The following is a 21,519-nucleotide window of genomic DNA, read 5'->3' on the forward strand; positions in this document are numbered from 1 at the left end:
TCTAACGTTTGAAATTGTTAGCTCATGTTTTGATGCATTTATTAATTGTTTTAAACTTAAAACAGATTTTAATGGTGGATTGATTTTAAAAAGCTTTTTAATGTCAAATATTACAAATTTCAATTGGTTATTTTAATCAGTCGTTATGACAAGGACACATTTTAGTTAGATGTCAAAGCAATTAGTCTGGAAACTGGTGTGTGAAAGATTTAGTGCATGATTCAGCTGGTCAGCTGTCGGTGCGTACCTTTGGCCTCTCCATCAGAAGTTGTGATAACAATTTAGCCGGTCTGTACGCTCCTGATCTCTGTCTTCCAAACCTGTTGGAAAGTAGACTGAGAATGCAGGTTGAAAATATGATTAGTTTCAGGAAGTATGATCTTTGCAGTCAAATGGCCTGTGATTACATAATGGCCGAGATGACTGATTATACTCAGCTTTACAAAAAAACACCCTGCGTTTGAAGAAGGGACTCAACCTAAAATGTCACCTATCCATGTTCATCAGGGATTCGTGCCTGACCTGCTGAGTTACTCTAGCACTTTGTGTCCGAGGGAAATAGCTTTGGCATTATCACGGGAATGTTCTTGAAAGCTGTGGTGGAAATATGAATGAGAGAAAATTGTGTTCATTTTTTTAATTGATTGATATTACTGATACTTGGAATAAGACTAGCAGTCTGCGCTACTGTTTCTGACCTCAGATCATTTTACCAGTGACTCCACTCTGATCATTACCAATAAAGACAGGACATGTTGTCGAAGGACAGGGTTATCAGGGTTTTAATACACACCCTATCAAATATAATTATGTATCTTTGTATTGCAGAATTTTACTATAATATATATAAAGATGGGATATCCTCGCTTACCCATGGAGAAACAATGTGAATTAGCGCCTTCCCTGGTTACCGCAATGGAAAGCAAGCCTCAGCTACAGCAAGACGGGTACAGCATTTATTACTATTCCTGCTTTATATGGGATACTCAGAGTCATTGAATCAGGCCCTTCAGCCCATCATGTCTGTGCCAACCATTAAGTAATCACCTATACTAATCTTAACAGCAGTGGATCAATAGCCTCCCATACCTTCCACTTAAGTACTCATCCAAATGTTATGTGAGTATCTGCCTCTACCACCCACACAAGCAGTTCATTCCTGATCCCATTCACCCTATGGTTAAAAGATTTCTATAGAAATTTAAAACGGTAGGAAGATTGCAGGAATGTTTTCCACTTATTTTGATTAAGTTCTGAATGACCATGTAACCTATCCAAAAAGGCTTTTAATCCTTTTATGAATGTAGAAGGCAAACATAATTTGTAGTTTCACATTGTAACTTTTTCATTCAGCTTGAGAAAGTTGGAGAGATGACAATTAATAAGTCGAGTGTACTCATTACTCATAATATTTTCTCAAGGTCTGTGAGGTTTCTTTATAGCTTAACAGGTCAAGAAATCCAACGCATCTGGTATTCTGTATGTTACTGGAATTGTTTCAGGGTTTATTAAGTTAATGAGCAATTATTTTTGAGAAAGTGAATAATATTCCTAGCTGACACTTTAATGATGGCTTTTCTACATCCCTCAATAACAGTAAGCTTTCTTAATGTATATGTCACGTACTGATGCACAAAATATTCCATCTGTCTCATGGGCCAGGAAAAGAAGGGGTTTCAGGAGATTTTTGTTTTAGGAGGCAGAAAGAGAAAAAGAGACGGTCGTCCCATTCTAAGTAATTTTAGATCCATCTCAATGTTAGATTGTTAGTAACAACTGCCCATCATCACCATAATGCAATTACCTTGCTAACACTGACCACATACTAGCCCGTGAACAATCATTTTCTAGTAAGTTTAACGTAAATTATTTTTCAAAAACTATTGCTATTGATAGGTCTTGTCGTTTTTGTTAAAGTTTTCCAAATGACTAAAAATATTACAGTGCATGTTTATTTCGATTTTCGTTAACGGAAAGAGAACATTTATGAGTATATTGCATAATTTCCTATCAGCTGAGAATCTTTTCCTTTTCAGCCTAATGCAGCTGCTGATACCAACGTTGTATCATGTGAAATATCCAGCTGAAAAAGCAAAAGGAACATCTGTTTTCAACTTGGGAGAGAAACCAGAAATTGTTCAACAGTTATTAGACTTCATGTTGGACGTTTTGTTGATGCCTTATGGGTATGTATAAAAGCATAAGAAATAGAAGCAGATGGAGTTCATTTGGTCCCTTTATATCTGTTCCTGTACTTTCTAAGACCAGCTGATCTTTTTTTACCTCTGTGGCAGTTTTTGTACCAATCCATATTCCTTGATATCCAAAAATCTATTGATCTCTGTTTTAAATCAACTGAGCCTCCATAGCCATCAAGAACCAAAAAAAAGTCAAAATGTATTGTCCTTTGGGTGAAGAAATTTCTCCCCATCTGTTTTCAGATTGACTGATAGCAGCTTTGTATCATCAGCAAATATACATATTTTTTGCTTGGTCCTCATCCAAATTAATGATTACAAATAGAGTCTAAGAAGAAGGGCTGCAGCACAAACTTCTTCAACATCCCGCTGGTCATATCATCCCGACCTAAACATGAGCTGTTTCTTCCTAACTCTGTTTTTTGTCGTGACCAATTATTAGTGCACACTATTACATTGTTTCCAGTGCCATTTTGGCAAGGGCTATGACAAGGTGCCACATGGTACACTGGCTCAGGAGGCTGGATTATAAAAGATCAAGGATGAGCTAGCCAATTGGATGCAAAATTGACTTTGTGGAAGGATTTCGGAGAATGGTAGTGGAGGTTTATTGTCATTTAGGAAGCCTGTGACCATGGTGTGTTGCTGGGATCAGTTCTCAGTACGCCATTATTTTTCATATATATATTAACAATTTGAATGAGGATGTACGTGGCATGTGTAATAATTTTGCAATGGTACCAAAATTGGTAATGTTGTGGACAGTGAAGAGGTTGTCTGAGGTTACAACAAGATATAGATCAACCGGAAAGTGAACGAAGGAATGGTAGGTGGAATTTAACTCCGACAAATGTAAACTGATGCATTGTGGGAATGAAAGTACTGTAAAACGAAGAGATCCAGTGGTACAAATACAGACTTCCCTGCAGGTGGCAACACAGTAACACAAGGTGATGAAGAAGGCGTATGGCATTCTTGTCTTCATCAGTTAGGGCATTGATTACAAGAGTTGGGATGTCATAGATTTGCAAGTTGTTGATGAGATCACATTTGGAGTGTGTGTGCTGTTCAGGTCACCAAAGTTGAGGATAGATGTGTTTAAACTAGAGAGGGTGCAAACAATATTCACAAGACTAAGGGTGGCACGGTGGCGAAGCTGGTAGAGCTTCTGCCTCATAGGTTCAATCCTGATCTTGGGTGTTGTCCTTGTGGAGTTTGCATGTTCTCCCTGTGATTGGGGCCACAGTTTAAGAATAAGGGGTAAGCCATTTAGAACGGAGATGAGGAAAAACTTTTTCACACAGAGAGTTGTGAGTCTGTGGAATTCTTTGCCTCGGAGGGCGGTGGAGGCCGGTTCTCTGGATGCTTTCAAGAGAGAGCTAGACAGAGCTCTTAAAGATAGCGGAGTCAAGGGATATGGGGAGAAGGCAGGAACAAGGTACTGATTGTGGATGATCAGCCATGATCACATTAAATGATGGTGCTGGCTCGAAGAGCCGAATGGCCTACTCCTACTCCTGCACCTATTGTCTATTGTCTATTGATTGGATGGATTTCCTCTGGATGCTCCGGCTTCCTCCCGTATCCCAAAGATGTGTGGATTTGTAGGTCCATTGGCCTCTGTAATAATAAAATAAAAGTTGCCTGTAATGTATCTAGGGAGTGGATGAGAAAATGGGATAACATAGAACTAGTATGAACATGTGATGAATGGTCGGCGTGGTCTAGGTAAGCGAATGGCCAATTTTCATGCTCTTTTTTTAAAAAATGGAAGTAACTCAAGAAGGCATTGTTTATATCCTGTATAACTCTGACTATGACTCTTTTGTAATTTTGTTCAAAGATCTGCCAGAACCTATGAAAAGGTACTTACATTTCAAATACACCACACCTACTACTTCCCCTTTTATCTGTCCTGCTGGTTGTAATCTCAAAAAACATTCACAGATGTGTCTAACATAATTTCCCTCTCATAAATTCATGCTGATTCCATGTTGTCCATTCCTTCAGTTATTTCCTAACAAATCAGTTTTTTTTTAAATAATTAATTTGTTCAGAACTACAAAATAGAGGCAGCCTTTTTTATGAATCTGAAAAGATGCAAGTTTATTTTACAGCTCAATTTCCACCTCAGACATTTCGTTATATTTTGTGATGAGGAATGATGAATTTTGAGAATGATTGTTATCATATTGATAAAGACTCAGTCAAATGAAACAAGGATCAATTTCTCACTTTATTAATTTTAGTGGTCACCAGGGAGGCTTGGAGAAATGAAGTGCAAATGGTTTTAAGATTTCTCACAAGCTGTCAAATACATTAAATATCCTGTACACTTCAATACACTTCAGCATCTAAATTTAAAGAAATAGTTTTCTTGATTGGGTAGTCAGTTGAACAGAGCTGATGTACACGTTTTCACTGCTAGTTCATGCTGAAGCTACTTGAATTGCTTAAAAAGCCCCAACAACTTACCTTTATATTCACAACCTTTGATTATCCCATAATGTCTTGTTATCTACTTTTGAAGTGTATCAATTGTAAAAAAGAAAGCAGCGAATTGGCACACAGCAGGCACCCATTTAAAGAGCAACAAGGTATTGACCAAATCTTTTATTGATGCTGATTAAAAAATAAATTTTAGCCAGGAAACAAGGGATAGTTCAGGATGTTCAGAATCGTGTGTGGTTGGGATCGTTTATCTGAGAGAGCAGACTGGGCTTGTTTAATGTTTCATCCACAATTCACATTATAGCAGCTTCTCAGTAATGTAGATCCTAGGGCTCAGTGTCTGGATGGCACTTGAGCCATTAACTTTCTGACTCATAGAGTCATACAGCACACAGCATAGGCCCAACTTTCCCATGCCAACCAAGATGCCACAGCTACACTAGTCTGAAGTGCCTCTGTTTGGCCCATATTCCTCTAAACCTTTCCTATCCACGTACCTGTCCAAATATCTTTTAAATACTGTCTGGTATCTGCCTCAGCAACCTCCTCTGGCAGCTCGTTTCATATGCCATCACCATCTGTGCCAAAATGTTGTCCGTCTGATTCTTGATTCCCCTATGCTGGGTAAAAGACTCTGTGCATTCGCCCTATCAATTCCACTCATAATGATCATCCTTCAGCCTCCTGCACTCCAAGGAATAAAGTCCTAGTCTGCCCAACCTCTCCCTATAGCTCAGGTTACTTAATGAATGAATGATGAATCTTGAAGGACTATCATATTAAACTTCCACTGCTCCAATTAAAAGGTATGTCAGCCATGAAAAATCTTTGCATTCTCCACTGCTCTCCTAGGAATTAAAATGTGTGTGTCGCCCAGTCCTCCACTAATACTCCAGGAATCTCAAGGTTAACTCCTAATCTCAAACACTGGCCTTTCAAATCACTCTCAATGGTTAGCTCCACCGTTGGGACTAACCATGCACTGATTGGACACTGTGGTCTGAAAGCAAAGCTCCTAGTTATGATAAGTGCATTCAAGTGGTCTCCTGACATGACTATCATGTAGTAAAACAAAACAATTTTTTTTAACTTGCATATTCAGTCAAGATAAAGGGTCTCGACACAAAACGTTGACTACATTGCTCTCCATAGATGCTACCCGACCTGCTGAGTTCATCCAGCTGCTCTCCTATTTTTACTGCAAACAATCTAGCATGCAAATCCCCTTGCATTACACTCTCATGAAGTTATTTTGAGTGCCTCCATTGGTTATCATCAGAGTTGTTGTACTGTACATTCATTTTGGTACATTGTACGGAAATCAGAATTTGAGCAGTAGCATTTCAATAATTCGTGCTCCAAATTTGCTGACCATTTCACCAGCATTGAGTTATGGATGAGTCACAGAAATTCTGGGGAAATCAACCTGCCTTAGAATCCATTTATATATTTTAAAAAACTTGCAATAAACTCTCATGCATCTTACAAGGTAATCATGTTATCATTTGAATCTAAACTATCCTCTCTGTAATTACACTGGGTTCCAGCTTAAATATTGTGCTACATAGGTCACTGAAAATAATTCTTGTAGCCTCTGACAATTGATTCTCACTTTAGGTTTGTGTTGCGTGAGCCCCAAAGTCGGCCAAGTCAAGGTCAGCAGCAAGGTGTCAGTGGTGTTGGGCTTGCTCAGCCACCACCAGGCATGAGTTCATATGGAGCTAAACGTGTCGTTGGTGATAACCCTTGGACAGCTGAACAGTTGGAACAGGTAAAAAATTACCTCAAGAAATCTATTGCAATCTGCTCCTTCTGATCTGTTGAATATAAATCTGTCCACACTGTTATATCCAGTAATAATTGCGACCACGCCATTGCAACCCATATCACGTTTCTATATATCTTTCAATTGGTCATTAATGATTTTAAATTGGTCTTTCTTTGCTTTAATATACCTCACCCAATTAAAAGAAAACAGTGTGGCACTTCTCATGGTGTAGTATTTCGACTTTGCTTGTAGGGTTTGCCTTTCTACAGATCTGTAAAATCTGTGCTGTTTATGAAGAATGCGTTGGAACTATACTGTCTTTGAGTACTTTCACTGCACCTCCACCCTTGTGCACAATTCTCCCAATCCTCCAATACCAGAGTAAGTTTCTTGCATCTAACAAAAAGCTCATCCATAAGTTCCTGAATGGAAGTTCTAAAATTGTATGAAACATGAATGGAGACCAATGGTAAATACAAAGTATGTTATGTGTATACTGACCGACATGACCATCTACACTAGTCCCACTGGCCTGCATTTGGCCCGTATCCCTCTAAACCTGTCCTATCCATATACCTGTCTAAATGCTTCTTAAACAATCCGATAGTACCTGCCTCAACTGCCTCCTCCGGCAGCTCCTTCCATACACCCTCCACCCTTTGTGTAAAAAAAAAGTTACCCCTCAGGTTCTTTCCCCCCCCAACCTTAAACCTATGTCCTCTGGTTCTCGATTTCCCTATCAAAGGACTCTGTGTGTTTATGTGATCTATCCCCCTCATGATTTTGTACACCCTCATAAGAGCACGCCCTCATTCTCCTGCGCTCCAAGGAATAAAGTCCTAGCCTGCTCAACCTCCCCCTATAGGTCAGGCCCTCGGATCCTGACAACATCCTTGTAAATCTTCTCTGCACCCTTTCCAGCTGGACAACATCTTTCCTATAACACGGTGACCAATACTGAACACAATACTCTAAATGTGGCCTCACCAATGTCTTGATATTACTGCAACATGATCTCCCAATGTCTTTGAAAAATTCAGACCGGATCACCCCCTAACAAAGCCATGGTGACTATTTTTGATTAATCCTTATCTTTCCAAATGTACACTAATCCTCTCCCTCAGAATTTTTTCCAATAACCTCCCTGCTATTAATGTTTGACTTGCAGGTCTGTAATTACCAAGCTTACCCCTGCTGCCTCCTTGAATAAAGCTTTGTTTCAGTTAATGTTGGTAATCTTGCAATTGGCAAAAAACCAGAGTGGGGTATCGACGATTGCAACCTATCAGAAGAAATGGGTGGTATTTTTGAAATTGTTTATAAAATCACACATTATCCGAGACATTTGTAATGAAAATTTATCATCCTCTTGGAAAACAAAACTATCAGGTGAAATAGAGTAAGTAGGCAGGGTCTAATTAAACTAAAGGACACATATGTTTAGCCATTCCAATTGTATTTAAAGTCAAACAGTCTCTTGTTTTGATATTACAGTTCTAAATTCTCATGTCCACATTGTTAAAAAAACTGCCTACAGAAATATATTGCATTGAAACAACCATGTCACAGGTCATGGATATAATTTATATTCTATCACTAGAGAAATTACACCTTAATGACTTGTATGCAAACATTGGCACCACTATTAAGGGCCGTTAATATGTTGCAGCACTATCATGAGTATTCAGGGCAAAAATGGTAGCCAACACAGACAAATTAGGAGACTAGAATCTGGTGTGATGCAGATTATATGTACTTGTGTCACCTCCTGGATCATAGATACCTGGTAATGCTGGAGCCCAGAGACTTCCTAAGTCGAATTTCATTAAGAATTCATGAAGATGCAGTTGGACAGTAATTATATCTATAATAGTAACTATAATTATTTCAGATAATTGTTTTCGAAAATTGCGGGAACATTTTTGAAGGGGCATATATATTTAAAATTAACCCGTCACAAAGAAATTATTGCCTCCATTAAAATGATATGCTGCAGGAATTCAAAAAAAAATCTGCCCGCACCTCACTGATAGGTGAGAATGGAACGAGCTGACTTTATCATAAATGTAAAATAACAATTCACCATTGAGTAGGGAAAAGATGGGCAGTGACCCAGTTTAAAATTATCCTTCAGCACAAAACAAATGATCAGCACTTCAATCAGTCATTAGTTGATGCACTAATAACTTGGAAATACTTTTGGGGGTGTAATCAGACAAAAAAAAACAGCTTTGGTGACGGCAAAGAATGTGGTTTGTAGATATCTGAAATAGAAATAATAAAAGTTATAAATAATCAGTAGATTATGCTGTGTTTGTGGAGAGAGAGAAGCATGCATAACGTCCCATAACCTGAAATGTTAGCACTATTTATTCTCCAAGTGCTTCCTGGGTCTGCTGATTATTATCATCATGCTCTGTTTGCATTTTATAAAAAATACTAATTCATTTTAATTAATTTTTGAAAATAGTGCAAATTAGGAATTCTGAAGTTCATCCAATCAGAACAGATCCCAGAAAATGAAGCAATTGTTCATTTGGTGGTGGCATCAAGTGATACTCGGCACAGCGTGGCAACTGCTGCAGATATGGAGGTGAAAAGTTGCCAGGGGTAAGAAATGAAACTTGCACATAGATGCAGTGCTTAGAAATACTAACCGTGCTTGAAGGACATGTTGTTTATATAACTTTAATGGTGATGAAAGTTTTTAAAAGTGAAAGCTGTGCATGTCATTTCAGATGGGCTGAAATAGAAAATTTATATATTTTCCTTTCCTGATTCTGCTAAGTGGGACTTTGTCATTGTCACCATTTCAAAGCAATTAAAAGGCACCTGAATAGTGTCTTGCATCCAACCTAGCTATGTTTTGAGCTCATATTCTGCAAAGCCAACCTGTTTTCCATTGCTTTATACAACGTCAATTCAGTTTGGTATTTCATTGTATTAGTATTCTGTATTTGATGGGTCATGTTTCCACACAGTTTTTCATGATTTTTGAATTTTGGGATTTAAATCTGCTCTCAGCTTCAAAGGTAAAATTGAAGAATATAACATTTGTTATATTTTAAAGACTACAATTTTGTCTTTAAGTTCCTTCCTTTTATAGGTTATGACTTCTTTAATCTATTATTAACATTCCACGTGCAGTTTAAAGGAGAAGCATTGTACTACTAATAATTTTAATGAATCTTTTCACTGTAGTTATTATATGCAGTAGTAATTTAATCTTAATTTTCCAATATTCAAGTTGGTCTATTGTTTACATTTGTTAAGACATAAGTTTGCAGATTGGTGGAAATAATTTGAGGAATGTGTTCAACATGAAAAATTAACCTTCTGAAACCTTTCACAGTATAATTGACTGGAACAATCATATTATTGTCAATAAACTCTACAAGATTTACCTGGGGGACATACCACTGAAAACAAAAGAGGTATGTTTCTTTAGTTTGCTATTTTACCTTTACTTCAGAGATCCTGGTTACCTTGTGTCATTGACCAAATACCTGGCATTCTACTTTTATTACATGATTTTTTGAAATGCTGCAAAACTCGTGAAAACCTGAAAACAAGCAGCATGCAAAATCAAAGTGTGAATTCAAAATTGATTTCTTACAATTTCCTTGGGTGATTGGCAGCATTGCAAAGGTCAATTATTTACCACCTGTCCTAAAATTAACCTTTAAAAAATGTTTGTGAGCCACCTCCTTGAACTACTGAGATCTTTGCAATAAAGCAAATTCTAAGCTATTGAGTAGGGAGTCCCAGCATTTTGAACAGATGATGATGATGTTCTTACAAGTCAATAAAGTATTTGACCTGGAGGGTAGCTTGCAGATGATTATTGAAAATTATGCCCATACCTGCTAAGAATAAATTGTTAATATACATCAGAAAAATTGACGCCTGTGGAACTATACTGAAAATTTCATTCTTGTCTGAAAATCAAACTTTTAGTACTTTTTCAAAACTTGGCCAATTTTTTTTATCGACATCCCTTATTTCAGAGGGTTCGAAAATGTATTACTAGCTTATTATTTGACAGGTTGTGATGCACCTTTTCATAGTCTTTATGTACCGATCACATTTTTCCCCATTGACCAACACTGTTCGTCATAAAAACAAGTGAATTAGGCACAATTTGCTGAAGAAGCAAGGAACCTGGAGACACTCTGGCCATTATCTTCTAAATATTTATGGATTTAAGGATAGTGTCCGAGCACTGGTAAACTGCATGTGTTACCATCTTCAGCACCACAATATTCGCCATAATTAATACTAACACTCACCTTCCTTTCTTTTGTTCCCCATTTTTCCTGAACACCTTGCATCCAAGAATATTTAGAACTTATCCCTGTGCCTTTTTTAGCCTGTTTTTACTACAGCCATGTAATCCTCGGTGGTAACTGCTCTTGCGGCTTGACAACCTTCCTTTCCTGAAAGCTGTGACTGATGCTAATGTGCACTCACCTTCTGGTACATCCCCATCTTCTTTGCAGATGGGGACTCTGTTATAGAGCAATAATTTCATGTTATCCACATATGTCATGCAATATAAAGGGAGGGGTTAAATATTGTATATTTAAAATGCATTTAATAATTCAAGCAATGAGATGGGAAGACAGTGTATCAAAGGTTCAAATTGTTGTTTTCACCTTTGAGTCGTTTTGTCATCCATATGTTATATTTGTTTTAGCTGCCTGTCTCCAGTTTCTGTCAAGAAGTCCTATAATATTCATTGACTGGGTTTTCAAATAAGAAACAATATTTTTGAAAAAAAACTGGAGGGCAATCCATTCCTGTTGAATTTGCGCACAAATAAAAGTATTTGTAACAGGAAAATAAAATTCCTGATGATCTGCTATATTCTGCTCTTCTCTCTGCTATATTCTGCTCTTCTCTCTGCTACCATAGAGCACCTCATTTTACATGCTGTTTTGTGTAAAAATAAATTGGAAAAAAAACCAATTTCAAGGTGCTTAATTTTAATGTGAGCTGCTTTATTCCCCCTGTGTATTGCCGATAACATTTATTGAAGTTTTCTTTTCTGGTCCTACCTATCAAATGAATGCATACTGATCTTTTGCAGGGAGCTGCTTTAAAGCCTGAGCTAAAACGGGAGCCTGTTAGCACCAGAGTTAAACTGAAGATTCTTCCTCATTTGTTGCGGTCCAGGCAGGCAGCAGAGACATTCCCAGCCAGTATACAGGTATTAATGTTGTTAAGCTCGGCTTCTTTTATAACAAACCTAAAATTTATTTCAAGGAAGTTTATGTACAATTAAAAAAATCACAACCACAAAGGATTGAATTTCCATCTTTTCCATCTTGCTAAATGCCGCAACAATCTACATTTCAATGCAAATCGAATGCAAATAAATCTAAAACGTTCATGTGTTATGTATTATCACTTTTATCTATAAATTGGATACGTTCCGCCGAAGAGTCACATATTCCGTTGTGATCATTTTTTTGGCTAATTATAAAGGATGTATGCTATCTTGGATTTCTCTGCACCCCCTCCCCTCCAATATGACAATATAAGATTTGGACACAGCTTTGTGTTTATTGCAATTACATATCTCCAATGGTCTCCAAACGTGTAGCATTGGCAATTATATATAAAGCATACATAGCCCAGCAACATTCTCTTTGCAGCTGTACTAGATGTTTCACATGCAGAAAAAATAATTTTAGTGCATTCTCGTCATGGAATATAAATAACATAATTAAATCTCCATTTACAGGGCTATTCCATGGAGTTCCATAAATAGAATCAAATGAGTCACTGGATTGCTGCAATTTAGCACCAGGAAATTTGCATTCAGCGTGTGCCCATTGAGATGATACTTGTTGGTGTTTTTGGCTGTTTGAAGACTTGTCACATCTTTGTGTGATCACTAAAGAGAGGCAAAGACGGGCGAGGGATGGAAACAAGATAAATGCAACTAAAGCAGTGAAGGTTAATAGGCATTTAGTAGATGTGTTCAAAATTTTGAAAAGTATTGAGAGTCTAAACTAAGATGTTTCTTGCTTCTGACAAGCTGATCATTAACTTGAAGCAGACACAAAGCAGTTGGCAAAAAACAGATGAGGTTTTTTCCAAGTTGCTATCGGGAAATTGAAAAAAAAACAGATGCTAGAAATCTGAATTAAGACAGAAAATGCTGGGCACTGAAGGCCAGGCAACAACTAGAAAGATAAACAGAGATAACATCTCGGGTCGAAGACTCATCTGAACTAGGGAAGTGGGAAAACTTAAATTGTGGATCACAAGGTTGGTGCAGAGAGCAAAAAGAGCATCTCCATCTGGATGAGGCTACAGTCATCTGAGGTGAATCAGATATATACGGAACCATCTAGTTAAGAGATTGTTATCTAGAATGTACTAACAAAAAAGCTGGTAGGTATTCATTTGTTAGTAATTTTGTTAAATAAAATTGGATAAATATGTGAAAATGGAAGGTTTGTTAGGATTGTGGAAGGAGGCAGATGAGTGAGTCAAATTGAATCATTCAGCCAGCATAGGCACAACAGAATAATGAACATAATTTAAAAAAAAAAGTTCATTAAATTAAAAAAAGAAGTGTTATGGACATTGCAAAAAATACCAAGGTGTAAAATATTCAAGAAATCTGCTATCTTGAATTTATTGTGGGATGCTTTAGAACATTGTGTACACCGTTCAGAAATCCAAGGGCTGATTTTTTTTTGTCTTCTGTGACTAAATATGTCTTAAAATTATGATCGGGGGGAGGGGTGTTAAAGTAGGTATTTTCCATTTTTAAGGAATCCAAAAGTAATGACCATATTTCATGACCAAGACCATAAAGATCACAAGTAAATTAATTAAGGAATTTGTGCAGTGATTAAACCAAACAGTTTGCTATAAATGAATATATGTTATGCAAGTAAAAAAGAGAGAGAGAAATTGGAGGATATGTTGAAGTCAAAAGTACGGTGAATGGAGACTTTTCTGGCATTATTACACTGGGACAGTTTGCCTAAAAGGTACATAATTCCTTATGATATCAGAATGCCTTTTCTTGATTAATGTACTGAATATAAAATTTCCCAAAATAAACTCTGTAGTTCCTCAGTGCAAACTTATGCTACCTCACAAAAAACTAAAAACAAATGTATACCGAGGATTAATTTGATCTTTAAACTATTAATTATGTATGTGAGGACATTGTTCTGTTTAAATTGTTATTATTCACAGCCTTGTTTTCGCAGGTGGTATATGATGGGCTGTTTGGTGCAAATACAAATGCCAAGTTGAGAGGACAAAGCCTGCAATTTGTACACCACATATGTTCAGTGTAAGTTCAAATGGTTTGAAGAATTACGGGGCCATATTTTAACAGACCTCTTATAACGGATTTTGGTTACAGGGGATGAATTTTGGCTCACACTGTCCCCAGCCGCTTACAGGCCCAGCAGCCAACACCATCTGATTAACACGGCTGTTGTTGCGGTTCACGTTGTAGCCACTGGGGATAACGATTTCCTCAGGCCGCCGCCACCGACAGGACACGCTCAGTCACTGTGGGGCTCCCTCCCCCACTCACCGGCTGCCGCTTCTTCTTGTCAACCGTCGTTTTGTCCTCTCCCCTCTCCACTGCCGCCTCCTTCTCCCATCGTTTTGTCCACTCCACAGCTGCCTCCTCCTCCACCTCCCTTGGAGTCGCTAACTTATTCCACCGTAGAGGTTGTTGCCAACTACGGGGGAGGAGGGTCAGGAGGTGGCGATGGAGGAAGCAGCAGGAGTGGACAAAGCGACAGGAGAAGGAGGAGGAGGTACCAGTGGAGCAGGTATTGGACAAAGCAAGGGGCGATAGGAAGAAGCGGCAACTGGTGAGAGAGAAAGGAGCCCCTCTGTGACTGAGCGCGTCCAGTCAATAACCCGAAGAAAGCGCTGTAACCAGGGGCAACAACAGCCGTGTCAACCAGACCATGTGGCAGTTGGTGAAGAAGGGGTCGCTGGTGCAGACCAGCAGCATCGGTGCCCAAGGTGAAAGTGCTGGAGTAATTCAGTAGACTGACTCCGTCTGAAGGGTCCCGACCCGAAATGTCACCTATCCATGTTCTTCAGAGATGTTGCCTGGCCTGCTGAGTTACTTCAGCAATTTGTGCCCTGTGTTTTAACCAGCACCTGCAATTCTTTGTTCCTACTACCTACAACGATAATCCCCCCCCCCCCCCCCCCCCCCGGTCTGTTATGAGGAGGGTGTATTTGAAGAGATTAAGATTCATGCAGTTGTTTTTGTGGCCAGTGAGTTTGCTAAATAGCTTTTGTGGATATAAATATAATCTTTAACACTGGCATCACATGCATTAAATCATAATTTTGAGTCTTTACACACTAAGAATTATTTATACGTATCTGAAGCACTTACCTGAGCACTAATTTCTGACTGTAATGTACAAAGAGTGCTACATATGAGGAGAGAGGACTCACTGACAGCAACTGTGGATTTCCTCATTATATTACACGGTTCATTCTCATAATTGTATAGTCATAAAAGTTGATATCAGTTTTGCAGTGAAATAATGGAGAATACTATCCACTTCATTTTCAGTACTACTTTATTTATGTATATTGCAGAAAATCTGAGGCCATTGTAGATTTTAAGCATCCTTTAAAACTAGAAATAAAATGTTGTCTTAATTATCTCTGAAATATAAGAGTGTAATAAGCTACATCCTGCCACAGAGCCTCATTGGTGAAACATGTATGTTAACAGAATAGGTAGTGCCAGAGAAGGGTGGGTTGATGAATTAATGTTCAACATATTTTGAAAACTGAGAAAATCAATCAGTAGAATACAACCATAGGGAATATGCTGATTCAGGTTGTAATTCCACATGCAATGATTCCTTGACCTTTGTTAGCCTATAGGGAGGGTGCTGGAAAGGAAGAGGAGTTTATGTGAATAGCCAGGGAAAAATGGAAGCTATCAGTCAGCTGGTGCAGGTGTAGCATTACCACATGCTAGGAAACGAGTCGCCAAGAAAAACCTAATGAACTTGGAGGTAGAGAAAGTGATTTAATGGTTCAAAGTAGTTTTGCTCCATTGAACTGTTCTACCTGTGTGGCTGCATTATCTGCTACAATTTAATTCCTAGCTATCCCCTTTTGTGATATTCATTTATATGGATCTTAATTCAATTGTAATAGAAATACAGCCACTTAAGGAAATCAATTCCGTCACTGATATTTTTAATGTGATATTACCTACATTATCTAAATAGGCGAGTTTGGTTTAGTACAGAGATACAGCATAGAATTGCGTCCACCCCAACCAGCAATCACCGATTTGCTGGTTCTATCCTACAATTTACAGAAGCCAATTAACCTTCAAACCTATACGTCTTTAAAGTGGGAGGAAACCTGAAGAAAACCCACATGGTCACAGGGAGAATGTACAAACTCCATACAGACAGCAACAGGATCGAACCCAGGTCTCTGGCGCTGTAAGGCAGCAACTCTACTGCTGCGCCACTGTGCCGCCCCAAGTTATTTGCTCCATAGTAGTGTTGAAATTTAAATGTGTGGTTATCTAGATGGTAAACCTAGATTTGCCTACTCTCTGACCCTAAAATAAAGTTTAAATATAAAACAAAAAATGTTCGAAATCCTCAGCAAGTCAGGCAACATCTGTGAAGAGGTAACCAGCATCTAACTTTCACATTGACGTTCTTTCAATAGAACTAGGAAACATTGGTTTGAAACATTTTTTAAGTTACAGAGAAGTGGAGAGGATGGCAAAAACAAAGAAATATATGCATTAGGATGGAGACCAGGAGAAGGTGGACAAACCTTACAATTATAATTAATCTATCTGGGAGGAGATTCGATTAAAAAACAATTAATAAGGAGAGAAAAAATGTTGTGAGATAAAAGCACTAGCTAATAGAAATCTTGAAATAAACAATGTTGTCTGACATACTGGGTAGTTCCAGCATTCTCTTTTATTTCAAATTCATAAGGCCATCAGCCTGTAATGTTAACACAGTTATTCTCTCTTCCCCGACACTGCCTGATGTTGGGGAAGAAAGGAAGGTTGAGGACCTTCCGATAACATCCGCTGGTTGTGAAACAACCTGGAAAAACTGATAATCTGAATTGCTAGTCATAGAGTCATACAGCATGGAAGCATGCAACCTGCCCAACCAAGATGCCCCATCTGCACGAGTTCCACTTGCCCACGTTTGGCCTGTAACCCTCTAAACCTTTCCTATCCACGTACCTGTCAAATGTTGTTATAATACCTGAACTACCTCCTCTGGTAGCTCTTTCCACATACCACTGAAATATTTACCCCTTAAGTTCCTATTAAATCTTTCCCCTCTCACCTTAAACCAATGTCCTCTAGTTCTTGATTCCCCTACCGTTGGTGAAATTCAGTGTGGAGACCTAAGGGCTATGATATGAGATAACGAGATTCTATTGTTCAAGCTTGTGGGCATTGTCGTAATAATAAAACAGACTAAAGATTGAGGTCACAGTGGTAATCATCCAGAGAATTAAAGTAATAGGCTATTGGAAACTGACAATTAACAGGCTAATCAGAAGTGTTCTGCAAAGTGATTCAAAATCTGTGGTTTGGTTTCTCCCCCATGATGGTCTCCTTTACACTGGAGAAGCCAAACAAAGAATGGGTGACCACTTTTCAGAACAGCTTTCTTTGGTCTGCAAGGATGAATCTGACTCCCAGCTACAAAGTAATTTTAATCCCATGCTCCTCTAACTCTGACCTTTAGCAGTGCTCCATTGAAGATAAATTTAAATTGACCTTTGTTCCTTTAGACGTTGGAAATGCAGCGCAGAAACAGGCCCTTCGGCCCACTAAGTCTGCACTGACCAGCTATCACACCATACACTGCACACGAGGGATACTTTACAATTTTACTGAAACCAATTAACCTACAAACCAATACGTCTTTGAAATGTGGAAGGAAACCCGAGTACCCGGAAAAACCCCACGCTGTCACAGGGCGATCGTACAATCTCCATACAGACAGAACCCATAGTTAGGAACAAATCCAGGTCTCTGGTGCTTTAAAAAAGTAACTTTACCACTGTGCCGCCCCAGGTTTCTGACTAAGCACTTTACAATTTCATGATTAACGCTGAATTTGCCAATTTCAGATGATTAGCTTTCCTAGTTTGTATCAGACCAGCCAGTTTTAACAAAGGATCATCAACCAGTAATGTTATCAGTATATGTGTTTTTCTCTTCACATATACTGCCTGACTTTCTGGGATATTTCTACTGTTCCATGTTATATTTCCAGCAGCAGCAATTGGTATTAGTTTTCACATTTTTTCTCTCCACTGCCATCATTCATCTTCAGTTTATATTTCCTCCAGATAGAACAGCTGCAGTTAACAAACCTTCACTCAACCAACACTACTATTTTTTGTGACTTTCAATCGCTCTTGATCTCCATGCTATCACAGACTCCTTTCTCTGTCCCTAGTTGTGACCATGCCACCTGACCTACATTTGATTATTTTATTCCAGAACGCCAGAGCTGCAAGTTTATTTTTGCTTTGTACTGTATTTACTGAAAGGAAGCTTAAGCTGTCAAAGACTATAACTATTAAACTAGTTGGAGAACATTTTAATTTGTTTTTAACCAAATGTTTCATTTCGTGCTTTTTGTTTAACAATTTGAGATAAAATAGACCATTATAACATTTTCTATATTGATTGCATTAATCCATTCTATTGTTCTCACAGTTGTCCTGATAACAAAATAAAACCTTTGGGACCAATGCTTCTAAATGGGCTTACTAAGTTGATCAATGAATACAAGGAGGTAAGTCTTCAGATATCTCTCTGATCAACAAAGTTACACTTCTTTTGACATCTGTTATTTTACTCCCTTTCTCTATTTTACTCTGTTCCTTGAATGTTGTATCGTGAATTGGGCTAGAGATTCTCACTATGCCAACAATTTTCTATTTCATTATCTAAAACATAATCCTTCATAGTATGTCAGGAGAGTATGAAACATTGGGCAGCATCACAATCGTGTAATCTAGCAGAAGCTCTGCAGCAATTAAGAATAGAAACAAAACACTAATGCCAATTAAAGCACTCGCACCTGCTATGCCCAAACCCAGAATCAAATCTGGCATTTGGGTCCACTTTCTATTTTCTCTCAACTGAAAACAGTGAGAATAATTCTACATCATGCTCCTCTTTTGTCAGCCAAATTAAAATCCATATGTCATGTGATTTAAGTTATTAGGTTATTCACCTTTGTGTGCATTATTTCATAGAATAATAGAATCATACAGCATGGAAAAAAATAATTTGACCCAACTCATCAGTGCTAACCAGTGGGCACCTTTCTGTATTCATCTCATTTTTCAGCTCTGGTTCATAGCTTTCCATGGAGAAGAGATTCACATTCTTATTTAGACACTTAAGTGCTGTCAGTGACACTGCCTCGACCACTCTCTGGATCAAGATAGCCCCCCTTCATATTTTCTCTAAATTTCTTCCCGTACTCTAAATCTATGGCCTGCAGTTTTATCTACCTCCAACATGGAGAAATGTTTCTTACAGTCTACTTATATGTGCCTCTTATAATTTTATATACTTCAGTCAACCCCCCTCATGACCTCTTTTGTTCCAGGAAGAAAATACCTAGCCTCTCCATTCTTTCCTCATAACTGGTCTGCTCCATCCTGGTGAATCTCCTCTACACCTTCTCCAGCACTATCATCTCCTTCCTAGTGCAAGGCGGCCTGAATGGCATTCAATACTCCAGCTGTGTTTAGACCAAGTTTTTATAAAGTCGAGGCATAAACTCTCTACGTCTAATTCAATGCCTTAACTAATGAAGGCCAGTAACCCATATGTGTTCCTAACTACGTTATCTACCTGTGTTGCCACCTCACTTGTATGCCATGCTCCGTCTGTTTCTTAAGACCCTAACATTCATCCTATATATCCTAATCCCAATAGTATTTCCAAAATGCATTATCACACAGTTGTCTGGATTTAACTGTATCTTCCATTTTCAGCCCATTTTACCACCAATTGATATATTTCCACAACCTAAAACTCCCTTGTTATACCTGTGTTTCCTTTTTTCTCTTTAAACAACCCTCAATATCCCTTCACATCCAGGGTTCCCTGCATTTGTTATCCCTGGCCTTTTATCCTCACAAGAACACCATGGCCCACTTGATTGCTTGCTATTTCGCCTCTAAATGCTTCCCCGCTGTGCAGATATGGACTCATTTGGAAGTAGATGTTCCCAATCTATCTTTGTCATCTTGCATTTAAAAAGCTCCCTTGCACACATCTCAAACATTTCCTTCTGAGCCTTTAACACTACGGGAATCCCAGTTATTATTTCGGAAATTGTAATTCCCAGTACAATAACCTTATTTGTATTCCATCTCCCTGATATCTGCCATATATATCTTTTCTCCTGTCTCCTGTTGATTGACTATTTGGGGGACTGTAATATGCTCCCAGCAAACTGATGACATCTGTTTTGTTTATAATCTCTGACCATATCTCCTCGTTTGAGGGGTCTTCTAGAATTTTCGCCCTCAATACTAAAGTGATTAGGCACATAGAAGCATAGAAAATATGTGCAGGAGTAGGCCATTCGTCCCTTCGAACCAGCACCACCATGGCTGCTCATCCACAATCAGTACCCCATTCCTGCTTTCTCCCCATATCCCTTGATTCCGTTAGCCCTAAGAGCTATTCAATACCTCCTCCCACTTTATCTCCCCCATGCCTCACTTTAAAATCCTATACCCCGGAACATTTCCACCCACGTCCGACCTGTCTTCCAGAAGGAAGTAATGAATAACCCCAGGCTGCTTGTCCTCTCACTGAGCCCATTTGTCATACCTGTACTGTTCACCAGGTGGAACAGGCTTTAGGGTTTGAATCGGAACCTTTCTCCTTTAGTTGATAGATACGCTCACTATCTTGTCAATTTTCCCATAAGCTAATAATTTAAATGCACAAAAGATGATTTAAAGCTAATTTATTTTTTATTTAAACAAGCCTCAAATATTTCTGCTGGTTCTCTTACAAAACTGTTTGCCATCTTAATTAATGTCTCAACCCTCTAGAAACTATAATATATTGAACTATTTATAAAAAAAACTATTATTCCTTCCAAGGATCCAAAAACTCTTTCTTTGGCATATTCAGCAGTTGGAAAAGTGTCCAGGTAAAAATTTCTACATTTATTTCAGTTTTTTAAATGATGTCTTAACTATTTGTAAGTATGTGTGGATTAAGTATTTATAAATAATTGTTAAACATGTCCTCATTCAAATGTGCAAACAATTACAAGTATTTATAAATGGAAAAATAATTTGCACTTTTGCAGGTGACATGTTTAATAATATAATTATGTGCTGATTTTTAAGCAAATATTTGTGGTGGGATTCCTTTCAGTGGGATGTCTGACTGCATGTCTCCAGAATACAACATCTTTACAAATTAACGTACTTGACTATATCATAAAGATGTGTCAATTACAAAGATAATAAAAGAGACTAGATGGAATATGAGAATTTATTTTAAGTTATTTTACCTAGGGATTCATAATCTGGAGTCCACTATCCAGAGAATTTGAATCACATTTAACCACATCTTTTAAAAGTAACTTGGATAATTGTATGGTAAAAATTTGCAGACTTTTGGGTAAAACGTAAAGGGTATGAGATTAATTTGGATACCTTTGTCACAAACATGGTATACGTCACGTCAATCAATTCACCTTGTTTATTTATGTATTGTATTTATTTACCTTTCCTGGACATCAGTGGAGCTGCACACTAAATCTCGTTGCACTGACGTGCAATGACAATAAAAGATATATTATTATTATATTATACCAAATATTCCCCTTCTATATAGTTCAATTATGCAAAAAATATTATGTAACTAGTCCTTTATTCATGTGCAATTTACATTGTTAGAAATGGTTTGAGTGGACTATGTTGCACAATGTTACCCAGGAAGCAGTAATTTAATAAATTGGACTGTTAACTGAAGATGAAATTTCCTTAAGAAATGTTGCCTTAATTTTACCTTTGACTTACATG

At 38.0% G+C, this 21,519-nt stretch overlaps 1 protein-coding gene across 1 annotated transcript in view; it reads left to right on the forward strand.

Moving 5' to 3' along the window:
- The window catches only part of ecpas (Ecm29 proteasome adaptor and scaffold), a 98,398-nt gene that overhangs the window by 14,775 nt on the left and 62,104 nt on the right, over positions 1 to 21,519 (forward strand). Inside the window, exons 4-12 of the mRNA XM_033018170.1 lie at positions 829 to 947; positions 2,037 to 2,186; positions 6,267 to 6,420; positions 8,888 to 9,027; positions 9,770 to 9,851; positions 11,507 to 11,626; positions 13,653 to 13,738; positions 18,167 to 18,245; positions 20,587 to 20,636. Coding sequence (XP_032874061.1) covers positions 829 to 947; positions 2,037 to 2,186; positions 6,267 to 6,420; positions 8,888 to 9,027; positions 9,770 to 9,851; positions 11,507 to 11,626; positions 13,653 to 13,738; positions 18,167 to 18,245; positions 20,587 to 20,636 — 980 coding nt within the window. The remainder of the gene's footprint in view (positions 1 to 828; positions 948 to 2,036; positions 2,187 to 6,266; positions 6,421 to 8,887; positions 9,028 to 9,769; positions 9,852 to 11,506; positions 11,627 to 13,652; positions 13,739 to 18,166; positions 18,246 to 20,586; positions 20,637 to 21,519) is intronic.

The sequence above is a fragment of the Amblyraja radiata genome, chromosome 3 (assembly GCF_010909765.2).
Source record: "Amblyraja radiata isolate CabotCenter1 chromosome 3, sAmbRad1.1.pri, whole genome shotgun sequence".
NCBI classification, from domain to species: domain Eukaryota; kingdom Metazoa; phylum Chordata; class Chondrichthyes; order Rajiformes; family Rajidae; genus Amblyraja; species Amblyraja radiata.